Source organism: Leptidea sinapis, chromosome 14, assembly GCF_905404315.1.
Source record: "Leptidea sinapis chromosome 14, ilLepSina1.1, whole genome shotgun sequence".
Lineage (NCBI taxonomy): Eukaryota > Metazoa > Arthropoda > Insecta > Lepidoptera > Pieridae > Leptidea > Leptidea sinapis.
This window is the reverse complement of record NC_066278.1, coordinates 2,652,604-2,667,498: the sequence shown is the minus strand read 5'-3', so window position 1 is coordinate 2,667,498 and position 14,895 is coordinate 2,652,604. Positions and strand designations below refer to the sequence as shown.

The 14,895-nt window shown below is 37.1% G+C and overlaps 2 protein-coding genes across 3 annotated transcripts in view; both read left to right on the top strand.

The window, feature by feature from the left end:
- The window catches only part of LOC126968059 (serine/threonine-protein kinase SIK2), a 93,426-nt gene extending 89,887 nt beyond the window's left edge, over nucleotides 1-3,539 (top strand). For both annotated transcript variants that reach the window (XM_050812862.1, XM_050812861.1), the window contains one exon: nucleotides 213-3,539. In XM_050812862.1, coding sequence (XP_050668819.1) covers nucleotides 213-2,664 — 2,452 coding nt within the window. In that variant the 3' untranslated portion in view covers nucleotides 2,665-3,539. The remainder of the gene's footprint in view (nucleotides 1-212) is intronic.
- A 7,572-nt stretch (nucleotides 3,540-11,111) lies between these two features.
- Nucleotides 11,112-12,879, top strand: LOC126967832 (uncharacterized). Its single transcript, XM_050812521.1, has 2 exons — nucleotides 11,112-11,427; nucleotides 12,392-12,879. Exons 1-2 carry the CDS (start codon nucleotides 11,112-11,114, stop codon nucleotides 12,877-12,879), a joined length of 804 nt encoding a protein of 267 aa, XP_050668478.1.
- Nucleotides 12,880-14,895: the final 2,016 nt, after the last annotated feature.

Sequence of the window (14,895 nt, the reverse complement as noted above, 5' to 3'; positions counted from 1 at the left end):
TTGAGCTGAAATTTTTGAAAGCTTCTTATTTTTAATTCAGAATCAAAATAAAATTCAATCAAATTAAAGTACACCAAGTAAATAGAATTACCTAAAACTTAATTTAGCATTACTTAATTTAGCAACAAAAATTATTTATTTTATTCTAAGTGTAGGTTACTGTCGTGAAATTTTTAGAATTTAAATTCTAAATTTACCCAATTATTTTTCAGATTACTACATACGGGTGAACCATCGAGAGACAAACTAGCTCCGATTGTACAAGATCCTTCATCATCAGAGACACAAAGACTTCTCTCTCTAGCCGGCGTCAACATGACCGAACAAAGACTCCTACAGAGAAACTCTGACCAATCTGAGACTCATCGAAGCTTCCTTGTTGCTAACATAGACCCAAGAAATCATGAAAGTGAATCTACGAGGCTCCTATCTATGAGAAACGTTGATGTTTCACAGTCCAGTCAAAGGTTAGGGAAACTTAACGAAACGCCAACACACAAACTGCTTACCTCAGCATATGAACAACAGCAAAATATACTGAAGCAATCTAGTGAAGACTGCCGGCGCCTGTTGCAACAGTCGACGACAGTGGGGCCGGACACCAATAAGAACTGCAATGATGGCAGACTACTGACGTCATCTAGTTTCGATTCTAAATGCGCAATCGATGGAGGAAGAAGCATGTCCACGGCGGATCATAACATTATCGCTAATTTCCTCCAAAACTCTGCATCAGCGACTAATTTCAATCTGGATTCCATGAAGTTACCTAGTTCGACAACATTTACTATGTGTTCTGAAGCAGCAAAACTTATGAACACATTGCAACAATCTCCTTTGCCTCTTAAGGGAACTGTTAATTTGAGCACGAGTCCAATACCGTCTCAGTTCGCTGAAACCAAGCTTAGCAGTGTGTTGGAGCAGCCAAAACCGTTAGAATCAAGTCGATTAGTTGCACAGATATCTCAAACACCACAGCAGGATGTAAATCGTTTACAAACGGGTACACCTCCATTCAAAGATTACATGAACCATCTGCCTTCGTATAACTATCTACAGAATACTGTCCTTACCCAGAATCCTACTGAAAATAACACATTGAGTACAGCGGCCGCAGATTTATATCAGAATACATTGTATAGGCCCGATAGCAAATTTTCTTTAAATAGATATACATCTGGACAAACTTATAATCAAGCGCTTCCTAGCGGAACTAGTGAGGCTACAAAATTTCAACAACAGTATTCATCGTCGACCGATGAAGGCTGCGAAACCGATATGGAGGACGTCCCAAACACGAGTGGAGTACAAAATAGACTCAGCTCATACGCCAGCTCAAGTTCGAGTAGCGGTGTGGTCACATTTTTTAACAACAAAAGCTTGAGCCAGAATCTAAGTTGTGATTCGTCCCAAAGTAATTTCTCAGCTTTCGAAAGCATCGATTATCAACTCTCAGACTGTTCAAGTGAGCTTGCAAGCAGTTTACCGAGTTGTACTTCTAACGAGGACAGATTATCTCACGAAAACAGTACACTAGTGAACACAAGTCCCATGCACCCGTGCGTTTACATTTCGTCATATAATAATAAAACTCCAGGGACTGGCTTGATCACACGACATAATCCTCTAAACTACCAATCCTCTAATAAGAACTGTCCGCGAACTATGACACGAAGTCCTGTGGATTTTCGTGAAGGTCGCCGGGCCAGTGATGGTCTGGTTGCCCAACAAGCTGCACAGGCAGACGAAGCCCAAAAAAACAGCCTCGCTTTTAACAGCCAAAGACTCAATGAAAATTGCAAAGCAAAAGGCGTTCTCGAGTTACATTTAGTACAAAAAGAGGCACAAAAATTGAAAACCCAATATCAATCGACAATTCCGGCCGAAGAGATGACCCAAAGACAAATTCAACATAACCAATTTGCAGCAACGTTTACTCCGCATTATATTGACACTAAGAATCCAACTCCGAAGCGTATAAGTCTTCCTGAATCATTCAATTACTCTAGCACGTCCCCGCCAATGCCCGCTAGTCCCAAACTGGTGGCGCAATTGCAGGAATGTAATGACTTGGGTCACGGTGCGTCCGCATCCCAAATTAGCAAACCTCCGTTACAACAGCAATTAATGCAGCATAGACTTTTCCAGCAAAAGCGTCAATTATTGCAAAAACAAATGCCTCCTGCAAACTTGTCTCCGCACGAAATGGTTGCACTGCATAACATGCAAGTTGGTCTGAGCAGAAGGCAGATGCTCAGGCAACAAAGCTATAAGATAGCTCAACAACAACAAGTATTACCGCCTTTACCGTTGACAGAATCTGAAAGTAAGGATTTATTAGCTTTTCAAGCTATTGTTGAGGATCCGACTAGAATAGTGAATGCAACTGACGAAAACCAAGAAGATGGCGGTAATTTCTCGTATCAAGGTTCCATGGAAATTAATATAGTGAATCAGGGTAGGTTGGGTGAAAATTGGTCGAATCTACCGTCCAGTTTGCAAAATGCTTGCCAGATCTCTGAATTAGGGAGGCGAGAATTGAAAGAAACTCGTGAAGAAACTGATGGCAGTCACAATATGGAGGCGACCCTGTGGCCCGGACAATGGAACGCTACGTTGTTTCCGCCGCAGACTTGCTTCCAGGTATTCCAACAAATTAACTAGCGTAGGCTCACCAGTAGTTGTAGATTTGGTGCACATTCAGCTTCGAGTGGTAGTGATTTGGTACAGATTTTCGTTTTGATAAACCATCATGGTTTACGAGTATGTATTGCATTGTTTTGTAGTAGAACTTTCAGTTACTGAAAATTATTGTTATAAACTAAAATTATAAACAGTATTAACTGTTAACATGTGTTAAATATGACAATCTGTTTCTAGTTGATCATTAGCAAGAAGGCTGATAGTGATATGGCTAGATGTCAGCCCGTAGTTGTTCAAGATATCTTGGTCTCATAATATGTTAGAATCAATGATTCTTATAAACAGCCGTATTTATTAAACTTAAATTGTGCATCCAATATATATCAAATAATAATTACTGTTGAAGATTCTTGTATCTTTCGGTAATTTGCATGACAATAACTAGTGCTTTAAATTATCTAGTATTCACGATCTTGTCGGCACAATTATATAAGCCTTTTATTTGTAAATCTAATGTTATTACAATTATAATAAAGATGTGATCATCATTTTTCTTGATTACAAACGTCCCTTACGACTTGCCAAATATTGTATTATAGTAAAGTTATTTTGGTAAATTATTGTAATTCAACATCACAATGTTCCTATTTATTGTTCACAATGCCCAAATTTTGATAATAATATATATAAATATTTATTTATTGTTATACTTATACTTAATATAAATAAAAAATAATTACAATTAGTTTTCAGTTATTATTATCTGTTTGTTGAAGTCTGTACAGATGATTTGCTTGATTATTATTACAATAGGACTAGATGTAGTCTATGTAAGTTGTGATAGCTTTATTTAGAAGCAAATTTATTTAATTTGAATTAAATGTAATCTTTTATTATGTTTTCGTTTTATTTTGGCACCATTCGTTTAAGCTTGTAGTTCCATATAATGCATGATAGATTCTGTGCTTCGTAAATACTTATAGATGCAGATTATTGGTAGTCTTAAATGGCTGCATACATTTTACTACCTACAGAATCTGCCGTGAAGCAGTACTTTGTAAGCATCACTGTGTTTCGGTCCGAAGGGCGCCGTAGCTAGTGAAATTACTGGGCAAATGAGACTTGACACCTTATGTCTCAAGGTGACCAGCGCAGTTGTAGTGCCGCTCAGAATTTTTTGGTATTTCAAGAATCCTGAGCGGCACTTCATTGTAATGGGTAGGGCGAATTAATTACCATCAGCTGAACGTCCTGCTCGTCTCGACCCTTATTTTCATAAAATAAAATGATACTATTATTGATAATATATTATTACTGAAATGAAACATGATAATGAATATGTATGTTGTATTCCATTACTTACGATACTTTTATAGAATATTGTGGGTCTTAAATGAAACACCAACCTAGTGGAACATTAAATAATACCACCCTACCCTACTTAGCGCGACTGAGAGTCTTTTTCCCAAATGCTACTTCAATTATCTAGATCTTAATAATAATTCTGCCTCCATGCCGAAAAAGAAAACTCTTCACTGACATGAATTTGAACATAATGACATAAGACTGTAATGAGTTTATCGTGTACAGAATGTCTTGCATGCTTTCGATGTCCGGATACTCTTTTTTTCACAAATCACTTTTAACTACCGATTTTATATCTGGACTGCAGGTAACGTAACTATGCTTTTATATCTCTGATGTCATGGTCTCAGATCATGGTACTAGTAGGACATATGTCAGTCAGCCCTCACGGTATCAATACTACAGGTTATTTGAATAAAATACTTTAAATACTTTTAAACCCTCCTGAATACATCATTGTGGAAAGTTAACCGTAGGATTAATAAATAACAATATTATTTTTAATTGGCATCGTTAATATTAAGTAAAGCAAAGTTACACGCTATTCAATGATATATTGTTATGTTTTAAGCATCATGTGGGTATATTTCATCTGATATATCTATTGCAGCCGAGCTGGCAAGGACACAGCCTTCCCCCCTCCAACATGCTGCCACTGAGTGAGAGTCCAATACTGGAGATAACTGAACAGATGGAATCTATTTAGCTTTTTGTTAATCTGCACGTCCATGAACCAATTAAGTTAAAGTAACTAACAATAATTACTATACATGCCTATTATACTAACTTATAAACTTAGGTACTATTTACTTAGTAGCTTAATCAACGTAAAATGAAAAGGCCGTATAAAAGCCTCCTGTTTAAATATTTGTTAAGTAGTGTACACCTACACAGTTGCTAGGTACTATAAAATTGAAGTTTAAATAAGATAGTTTACCTAATCTTTATTCGCCAAGAATAAAAAAACTAATAAACTCAGGGTCTCTTTAATATATTACGAAATGAGATCTGGCAACAATTTTTACCGATGCATGGGTATGGCCTTGCGCTTAACAGCAGTGTCCCTGGTAGGTATCAACATCCGGAAGATGTCCAATGCTGGACAAAGGCCTCCCCCAAAGATTTTCACGACGATCGGTCCTGCGCTGCCCTCATCCAAAGTATTCCGGCGATCTTGACCAGATCGTCGGTCCATCTTGTGGGGGGCCTACCAACACTGCGTTTTCCGGTACGTGGTCGCCATTCGAGGACTTTACTGCATACATATTGCGATATTGATATTCCCAGACGATTCATAATTTTCAACAACATGATGCGATTAGACAATAGTTATGAGAATAAATTCAACTATGAATTGTCTGTACTGCCAAGCCCATATTAAATAATTAAACGCTAAACAATTACAATTGCGTTTCCAAATAATTTTACTTATTCCGCGCAATATGGGACTCGTTTTACTTCGAAAAGTTGGTACCTACTTAAAGACAATTGAGTATTTGGCATCCAGCCCAAAATCCAAACTAGGTATTTCCATATTTATTGATCATACGTATTTTAGAATCCGTTTCGTGTAAAAATCTTTTGGTACAATTTTTCATGAATTAATTAACTATAATTTAAGCAACGTAAGTAAAATATAAATAAGTAGAACATCTTTGCAATAAATAAGCGGTAATAAGTCGGAAGAGGCGGGGGCGAAGACACGTGCCGGCGATCACTATGTTGAGCGCCGGCAGAGCAGTTGGGGTTAGCACTTCTGAGTTATTAAATCATAATTATTTAATAATTATTTTGTTTTAAACTGCCTCTTATTTAATTATTATCTTTTTTATAAAAATATACGAGTATTTCTTAATATACGAACAAAAAAGAACGATAGAACATTTGTTGATGATCTCACGCTAAACCTACGTGAATCAACGCTAGTAGTGAAGGTGTTCTGCTTACCGCGCGCTCCAAACTTTTGATTTAAGTTCGACCAATTCTAGTATTATGACAGCTACGTTTCAGTCTGTGTTAAATAACCAAACATTCCAATGAGCCACCATTTTTTTAAATTATGTAATAATTAAACAAATAATCCTTACGAAATTGTAATTATACTGCGTTAAATAGGTGATAAATAATGTGACAATATGAATGTAGTTATAATTGTAACGAGGCTAATTATTAATATAATATTAAATTATTGTAATAATTGTTACGTATTACTAAAATAAGCATCCATTTATCTCACGGTATTGACTGGGTCCATAAATCATGCTTTCTTAATTTTTAAGCTATTATTGTTATAGATTAATTAGTATTGCCGACATGTCATTAGAAAATTGATTATAACACCCATAGACAAATTCGATAACTGTTGGAGACACAGGCGTTCTAGAACAGTCGTGAGTGTTCCCAAACTGAAGAGTAATGAGACAGTGTGAGATCTCAAGGCGAATGTGTGTCCATTATTTGTCTATTTCTAGAACTCATTCGATATGTTTGTAACAATATAGAAAGAAAGTGTGTGTGTACTTATGTATGCACGCAAGAAGTTATACTTTTTTGGCCAATAATTATTAAAAGGATTTATTCCTCGTGCTATTCTATGTTTTTAGAAACAACAATTTTGTAAAAATCTTGCAAAGATGGCTTGAACCCTTTGCCTTTTAATAAAATAACGAATGACGCAAACGCGTCCGAAAGTTCTAGGAACCAACTTCAACCTGTTACTTTTGTGTTACAGTGATGCGCGCGCATCTTAAAATTTCAATCTCATCATTTTTTTATAACGCGCCTAAAGAAGTATAACTTCAAAAAAGACTTTAAAGAATGGTCACCTTTTGGCGGGTTGTGTTCAATTCGTTATGTATGTCTTAGACCGAGATCTATAGCGCATACCTACTTGGTTTAGCTCAGACTTGACTTACGACACACTTAGCTGAGTGTAAGCTTAGTATTATAATCTTTAATTTCGTTTTTATAGTCATTTTACAGCTGAAGTTATGCTGAGTTTAAGCTAAGACAGCCTGATACAAAAGTCAAGTTCGCGTTTTCTCACACTCAGCAAAGTTTTACGGGAGTAAAGTCTATGTACGCTCCATAGATCTCAGCATTAGTCTATGATTTATGATGGATTGATGACGTCAGCGGTCAACTCCCAGTAAATACCGTATGATCAATAACCCCTGTACATAAACTACCTCCTAATTTAAGTATGAAAGACTGAATTCTGTGTCAATTCAGATCTCCGCGGCAACACTATCATCTTGGAGGACGAGGTCTTTGACAAAATAAATTAGCGATAGACGTGTACGTTAATTAACTTGTTAAAATTGTAGTTGCGTTGTTTTTGAGTAGTTTCGAATTAATATTGACATATCAATTAAATATAATGTGGAATCAGTTACATCCAGGTTTTAATCAATTAAAACGTCCAAGTAGTAATCTGATTATCTATATATAAAACAATTGAATACCAGTCTATTATACTCAATACTCAAGAATTAATTATAAAATATCAGCGATATATTCCGCTTATAGTAAAACACGCATACCTTAATAATTGTAATAGGTACCATTAAATTGTCATTCATTATTAGACCTAGAGGTGTTATTAACGAAGCTTTATCAAACCAACAATAACTTACATACGTAAGAAGTAACTTATAGTTTAGCAAATGTAGCCAGTAGGTGTTTTGAAGCTTTTACACCATTAGTCAAAATATTGCCATTGTACTATACTCCGTTATATAACATTATAATAGTCAAATTTATACATGTAACTTTTTAAATGAGTTTGAATAATCCATTAGGTGATTTGTAGACGTTTTTGTATAAACAAATTTGCTTACACGTTCTTAACTACGATTGCAGACGTAGCAAACATTTTTATATCGTTAAAGAAAAGGATCATGTATTATTTTGTTATATCAGGCCGGGTGCAGATTTGTAACAAACTTGCGAAAAAAAGAGAAAGAGCATGTGCGTCGCGACGAGTAAACGAGACATTGCTCGGTGTTCACGACCATAGATAACGATAATAAATATTGACTGAGGGCTAAAAAACAGCTGAAAATAGTCGAAAAATTGCTGCTAAAGTTCTATCCGTTTATTCATAATAGTCTGCTAACTTAAAGCATTGCTAATTCTCACTCTGTCTTCTTCTATTGACCTAAGTCAGAATGAGAAAAAACACTCCTAAGCGGCTATTTAAAGTTAGCTGACCATTATGAATAAGGGGGCTAATGTTTCCTCTTAAGGACCTCAGAGTATATTCTCATTTCTAAGGCTAGCGACACACCTCGTGACCAAATGGCATTTGACTCTCTCTGATATTCTAGATGTATCTTTCAACTCTTGTCAGAGTTTTAAATATTCAGGGCAGTTAAACATTCCGAATAAGATATATTCTTCATTCTGTCTTTATAGCTCTATCTTCTACCATGTCTCATAACGCATGAGATGATCTAGGCAGTCACTGATTCCGATCCGCCGTTAAACTTTTGCTTACAGATGTTTTGATTGGATATAATTTATGCTCCTCCAAGCCACAAATCCTACAATATATAATTCTGATTGCGTACTAATTTTCAAAGCATTGCCATAGATTCTCACACATTTAATGTGAGCTTACTTAATCTAGTCACTAAGTATTATTAATAAGGATTCGTACAGCAATAATAATTATAGATTTTTGATATTAATTTATGATGGCTGAGTCTGCGTCGTAATTTGGATGAATATTTTTTAAATGCGGTTTTGGTTGTGATACGAATGTATGATTTTTTTTCATGTAGAGCGACAGCATAATACAACGTATTTCACATATAAAAAAATTGTTTTTTTTTCATTTTCCCAACATTTTAGTAATGTGTGTTATAAATGCGAAGCGAATGCATATTATGTTATCGTACATCATAATTGCCAGCTAATAAGTACTTAGCATGTACAGTTATGAATACAGTGACAAAACGGACTTGATATTGGATTACTTTACTTGTAGATCTATATTACGCCCCAGTGGGAGGCTCCTTTGCACAGGATGCCTGCTAGATTATGGGTACCACAACGGCGCCTATTTCTGCCGTGAAGCAGTAATGTGGGAAGCATTACTGTGTTTCGGTCTGAAGGGCACCGTAGCTAGTGAAATTACTGGGCAAATGAGACTTAACATCTTATGTCTCAAGGTGACGGGCGCAATTGTAGTGCCGCTCAGAATTTATGGATTTTTCAAGAATCCTAAGCGGCACTGCATTATAATGGGCAGGGTGTATCAATTACCATCAGTTGAACGTCCTGCTCGTCTCGTCCCGTATTGACATAAAAAAAAATACGACCCGCGTAACAGCTCTGCTTCCTACCTTTTATTTAATTTAAAACCACAATATTCAGTTTATAATGACCCACAACACTGAAAGTATTTGGGCTGGCCATTTTTCATACAGTTATTTCAAAAATATTTATGCTTCTTACTTAGTTACAAAGGTTACATTTACCATGGTTTTTTACATTAAAGCAACATCATGCTTTTCGATGTGGCTTAAATCAGCAGGGTAGAGACTTCATTATCATTAAGTGGATGGTGATGTGCCCAGCTCCATCTCGTCTTTATGTATTCCTGGGTCAGCGAATTCAGACGTGGAGTAAAAAATCTCTGTGATTAATTTCGTGATGGTCTGTTGTTACCGAAACTAACATTGATACCATAAAACTGATACAGGAAAGTGATTAAGAATAAATGTCAGCAAATTCGTACGACATCAAGTATTGGTATGAACCAAGTTTATAACATTTTGCTTGTACCTAGAGCTGAAAGTACGGAACGTAGCGCTCGATGGATATTGCATGATTTATGATGACCAGAAACAACTAGAGTGGTGCTGTACAACTACAAAAATAATAAAATGGAGGGTATTGACTGAATTGTATACCATCACACGAAGCTTTTACAAGTGGATAAAAAGTTCCTTGCAGGGTGCAGCATACATACAGGTCGTTACCGGGGTTTGCTCAGATCCTAAGCCCGTGATTGCCGGTTTTACCATAACTCCAAGGCTGTGTTCTTTCTTCTACACTGTTTCTTCTGCTGATATATGTTGTTCTGAATAATGTTGGATGCATCTCTGCATTGTTATGCAGGCAGTACCTACTGGAGTACTCACCGTTCATCACGGTCTGAGTGGGGAAATCATCAACCATTAAATATAAGTACATGTATTTACCATTGAGTGGTATCTACATGTATCCATCACTTAGTGCTGAGTAGAGACGTTGCATTGTGTGTCTTCCACCTGATTTGTCTGATCTGACTGACTGAACTGCTGCTGAATTCGCTTTCGCACGACACCCCACAGACCTGGATATCAGCCTAACCATCTGGATGGTTTTCGTTTCAAAATGCGTTCGTGAAGAAACTCTGCAACACAACTAATCTTTGAATGAGCTTCCTTGCGAAGTAATTAAACGTCTATAATAAGACAGTAACTAAAAAAAAAGTGAGTCCTTCGGCCGGCCTTGCTCTTCTCATTCTCTAGCTTTGCAGAAGAGTTAGCTATCACTTAACATCTGGTTATCTATACACGTGTTTGTTTCCTCTTCCACAAAAGGTAAAATTGTAAAGCAAAGTTCACAGTTCATCATAGTTCGACGACGAATAAAAAGAGCTAAAAAAACTTTTTATCTGTCTCTTTGGTCCGGCCAATCTTGAAATGGTTGGACCATATGACGGTACATTGTAGGTATAACTGATGCTATGTACTACAAAAAATAAATTGGGGTTCCATGCAAAAAACAACTGAATGATGGGCAAGAATCGACCAATTGCAAACACACAAATTAAAATATTAGTTCATACTTATAAAATTTATATGTAGGTAAGTGAATTAGGTATTAAAATTATGATCTATGTTTCAAATTATGTAAGTACATTATTGTCAGTCAAGGGTATGAACATAATAAATTAACAAAATAATATATCAAATTCAAGCTATCAGTTTGTGGTCGGAGACTTCTCAGATACATTGTGGGTGATAAGACAAAGCAGATACCACACACAACGGCATAAATACGACGATAACTATATAGTCTAAAGTTTTTGAACGTATTCAAATTTTACAATGGAAAAAATAACTGAACTTATTCGTAACTTGAACGAGTTTTCTTTTTCTTTTGAAGTGACTCCTGATGTTAATCGAGGAGATCTAGACGGCTTGAATATTAAACCATTATTTTTCTCCATAACATGGCATGCTAAGAAGTACGAAATGACAGATTTAAATATTCCACCAATACAACTGGCAGAATTTTTAAGGGATAAACAGAAGAATGTCTTACTTCATCTGTCTTGCGATCGATTAAGACGAGCCTATTTGAACAAATTGTTGGATCATCTTAAAGCCAAGGAGATTTGCAACTTGCTTCTAGTGAGAGGAGGTAGGTACTTATGTCAGTGTTTTTTTACGTTAAGGCTGGTGGTTACGCTAAACTTGAAGTTAACTTAATGTTAACAGTTCACTTTTGGAAGGTACCCACAGTAGTCATTCTATATCCTAATGTGGAGTTAACCGTGAATGATCTTCTTGAGAGAGAGTTCCTTAAAGCGCCATTTGTTTTCGAAACAATGTAGTGTTAGAAGTGACATCAAAAAGAATTGTAAAGGAATTAATTTTGAGACAGTAAATGCCTTTTGCCTTTATAGTTATAATATGGTAAAACGCAAAATTTTTTAAACATTATCGGAAATCTGATTTTGCATTTGTACTTCTCTCAAGCTAAGATAAGATGAAGCATGTGTGGGTATTTATATTTTTTGGTGTTTAATAGGGCGTTCATTAACCAATGCAGTCGTGGTTACAGAGAACCCCTCCTTTTTAAAGTCCGTTGACAAGTAAGAATGTTGCCGATAACTTTTATTATATTTTAGTTGAAATTTCAAACTTCTTAGTAACTAGATTATACTTAATATAAATATTTTTTTCTAACTTCAAATTCTCTATAATGGAGCACTAAAGACTCCTGAAGATACCGCTGTTTCTACTTACTAAACATTATCAGCGAAATTATATCCTTCTACATTAAAGTACCTAATCTATAGACATTAATTTTTATTCTGGATTCACTTTTTTCCATTCAAGATCCACCATTACTGTTGAAGCCTCGTTTTGTACGAATTTGTAAACCAAGCCATAAACCTATTATCAACAGTTTAAAGCACATCAGTAAATATTAAGCTCGAATTATTTTGTCCAATTTTCAAGAGCTATGAATTTGGAGGAGCATACTTATTGAATTTTGCTGTGTTATAGGTATTAGAAAATATCAAACTGTTAAATTTTTAAGAATACGGACCGAAATTTAATTTTATAGCTCTTACTTAATTTAAAAATATCTTTTACAGAAGGCTATGACTCAAGTTCATCAGACTTCAAATCTACGTCGGAGCTAATTACTCATGTGAGACAATATTCTGGAAACTACTTTTGTATCGGCATAGTTGGACATGCAGATCGAAACGATCGTTACCAAAGCTTAAAACTGAAAGTCGACGCCGGCGCAGATTTTATAATAACTCAAGCATTTTTTGACGTAAATGTTTATAAAAATTTTGTGTCAGAAGCAAAAAAACTGAATATCAATATACCAACGATCCCAGGGCTGTTCCCATTTGAAACACGAGAGGAATTAGATGGATTTATAAATTTATGTAAAGTTCATGTTGAAGAGAATTTGATTGAAAAATTAGTCACTAATACTGGAGTCACTAGTATCAAAGATATTGCTACAGGAATGTACAAAGCTATGCATGTGAAACATTTTCATTTTTTCACGATGAATAAATTTAACAGGACCGCGAATATCATTCAGGAAATAACAAAAGCAGTTTAAGCTCTTTATGAATGAATAAAGTAAAGGTATTTTTTATTTCTTTAACTTATTTTCATCACTCCTGGAAATATTATAATTAAACTTGAAAGAGTGACATTTCAAGTCAATTTACAAATATACCATATTGAGCAGGCCATCAACAGTAAAGTAGATACAACATTTACATCAGCAGTAAATGGACCCACAATAAGATAATAGAATAGATAATTTATTAGTAACAAACCACAACCACACTATTGTTTAATAACAAACCAGAATGAGTAATAAATTCTTAGAACTAACTATTAAAAACCAATTAAATAATAAGTACAATTCATTGCTACAGAACTGCCGACTGGATGAACCGATTTTGATGATTCTTTTTTTATTGAAAACTGGTACCTCCCGTGTCCCAACTGAAATCGAAGTTTTTTTTATATTTAAAAGGGTGTCCTTCTTTTTTTTTATTTATGGAATAGGAGGACAAACGAGCGTACGGGTCACCTGGTGTTAAGTGATCACCGCCGCCCACATTCTCTTGCAACACCAGAGGAATCACAAGAGCGTTGCCGGCCTTTAAAGAAGGTGTACGCGCTTTTTTTGAAGGTACCCATGTCGTATCGTCCCGGAAAAACCGCACAAGGAAGCTCATTCCACAGCTTTGTAGTACGAGGGAGAAAGCTTCTTGAAAACCGCACTGTGGAGGACCGCCACACATCCAGATGATGGGGATGATATCCTAACTTGTGGCGTGTCATGCGAAGGTAAAATTCGGCGGCAGGAATCAGGTTAAACAGCTCTTCGGAACACTCCCCGTGATAAATGTGGTAGAAAACACACAATGAAGCGACGTCTCTACGCAACGCCAAGTGATCCAGCCGTTCACAGAGCACTGAGTCCCCGACAATTCGAGCTGCTCTACGTTACACGCGGTCAAATGGATCGAGCAGATACTGGGGTGCACCAGACCAGAGATGACAGCAATACTCCATGTGTGGCTGGACCTGCGCTTTGTAGAGACAAAGCGCAGGTCCAGCCATTGCTCCGGCCGTGCTCTCACTAGAATGTGGGCCGGCTTGAAGTATTGCCGTGCTCTATTGATGACGCCCAGCTTCTTCGAAGCCAATTTGGCTTTGCCCTCCAGATGGCCACGGAATTGGCAATCGCTCGAGATTTCGAGACCCAGTATTCCGATACTAGGCGCGGCTTTAAGAGAAGTGTTCTCGAAGAGCGGTGATACGACAAATGGGGTTTATTTAGTGGTAAAGGCGCAAACTTGAGTCTTCTGGGGGTTAAATTGGACAAGGTTCAATTTACCCCAGTCCGCGACCTTCTCAAGAGAGGACTCGATAGAAGACACAAGTTTCTCCCGGCACTGGTCGACGATTTCCCGAGAGAGACCTGCATGGCCCGTGTATCCGGCATCACCAGTGCTGTCATCTGCATAGCAATGCATGTTGGAGGTGTTCAACATATCATTGATATGCAGAAGAAACAGCGTAGGAGATAGCACACAGCCTTGGGGCACTCCAGCATTCACGGGCTTCGGGTTCGAGCAATATGCGTCGACAATGACCTGTATGCTACGCCCAGTGAGGAAGCTGGAGGTCCACTTGCACAAGCTCTCGGGAAGCCCAAATGATGGAAGTTTTGAGAGGAGCGCCTTGTGCCATACACGATCAAAGGCCTTCGCTATATCCAGGCTAACTGCCAGGCCTTCCCCCTTGCTTTCAATAGCCGCCGCCCATCTATGTGTTAGGTATACCAGAAGATCACCTGCTGACCGTCCATGGCGAAAGCCGTACTGTCGGTCGTTGATCAACTGGTGACCCTCTAGGTATACTAAAAGCTGGCGGCTAATTATGCTCTCCATGATTTTGGAGAGCAGGGAGGTGATAGCAATAGGCCTGTAGTTCGCCGGATCCGAACTGTCTCCTTTTTTTTGGATCGGATGGACAAGGGCTGACTTCCATGAGTCAGGGACTACGCCTTTGGAATAAGAGTGCCGGAATAAACGCGTTAGCACCGGCGTCAACT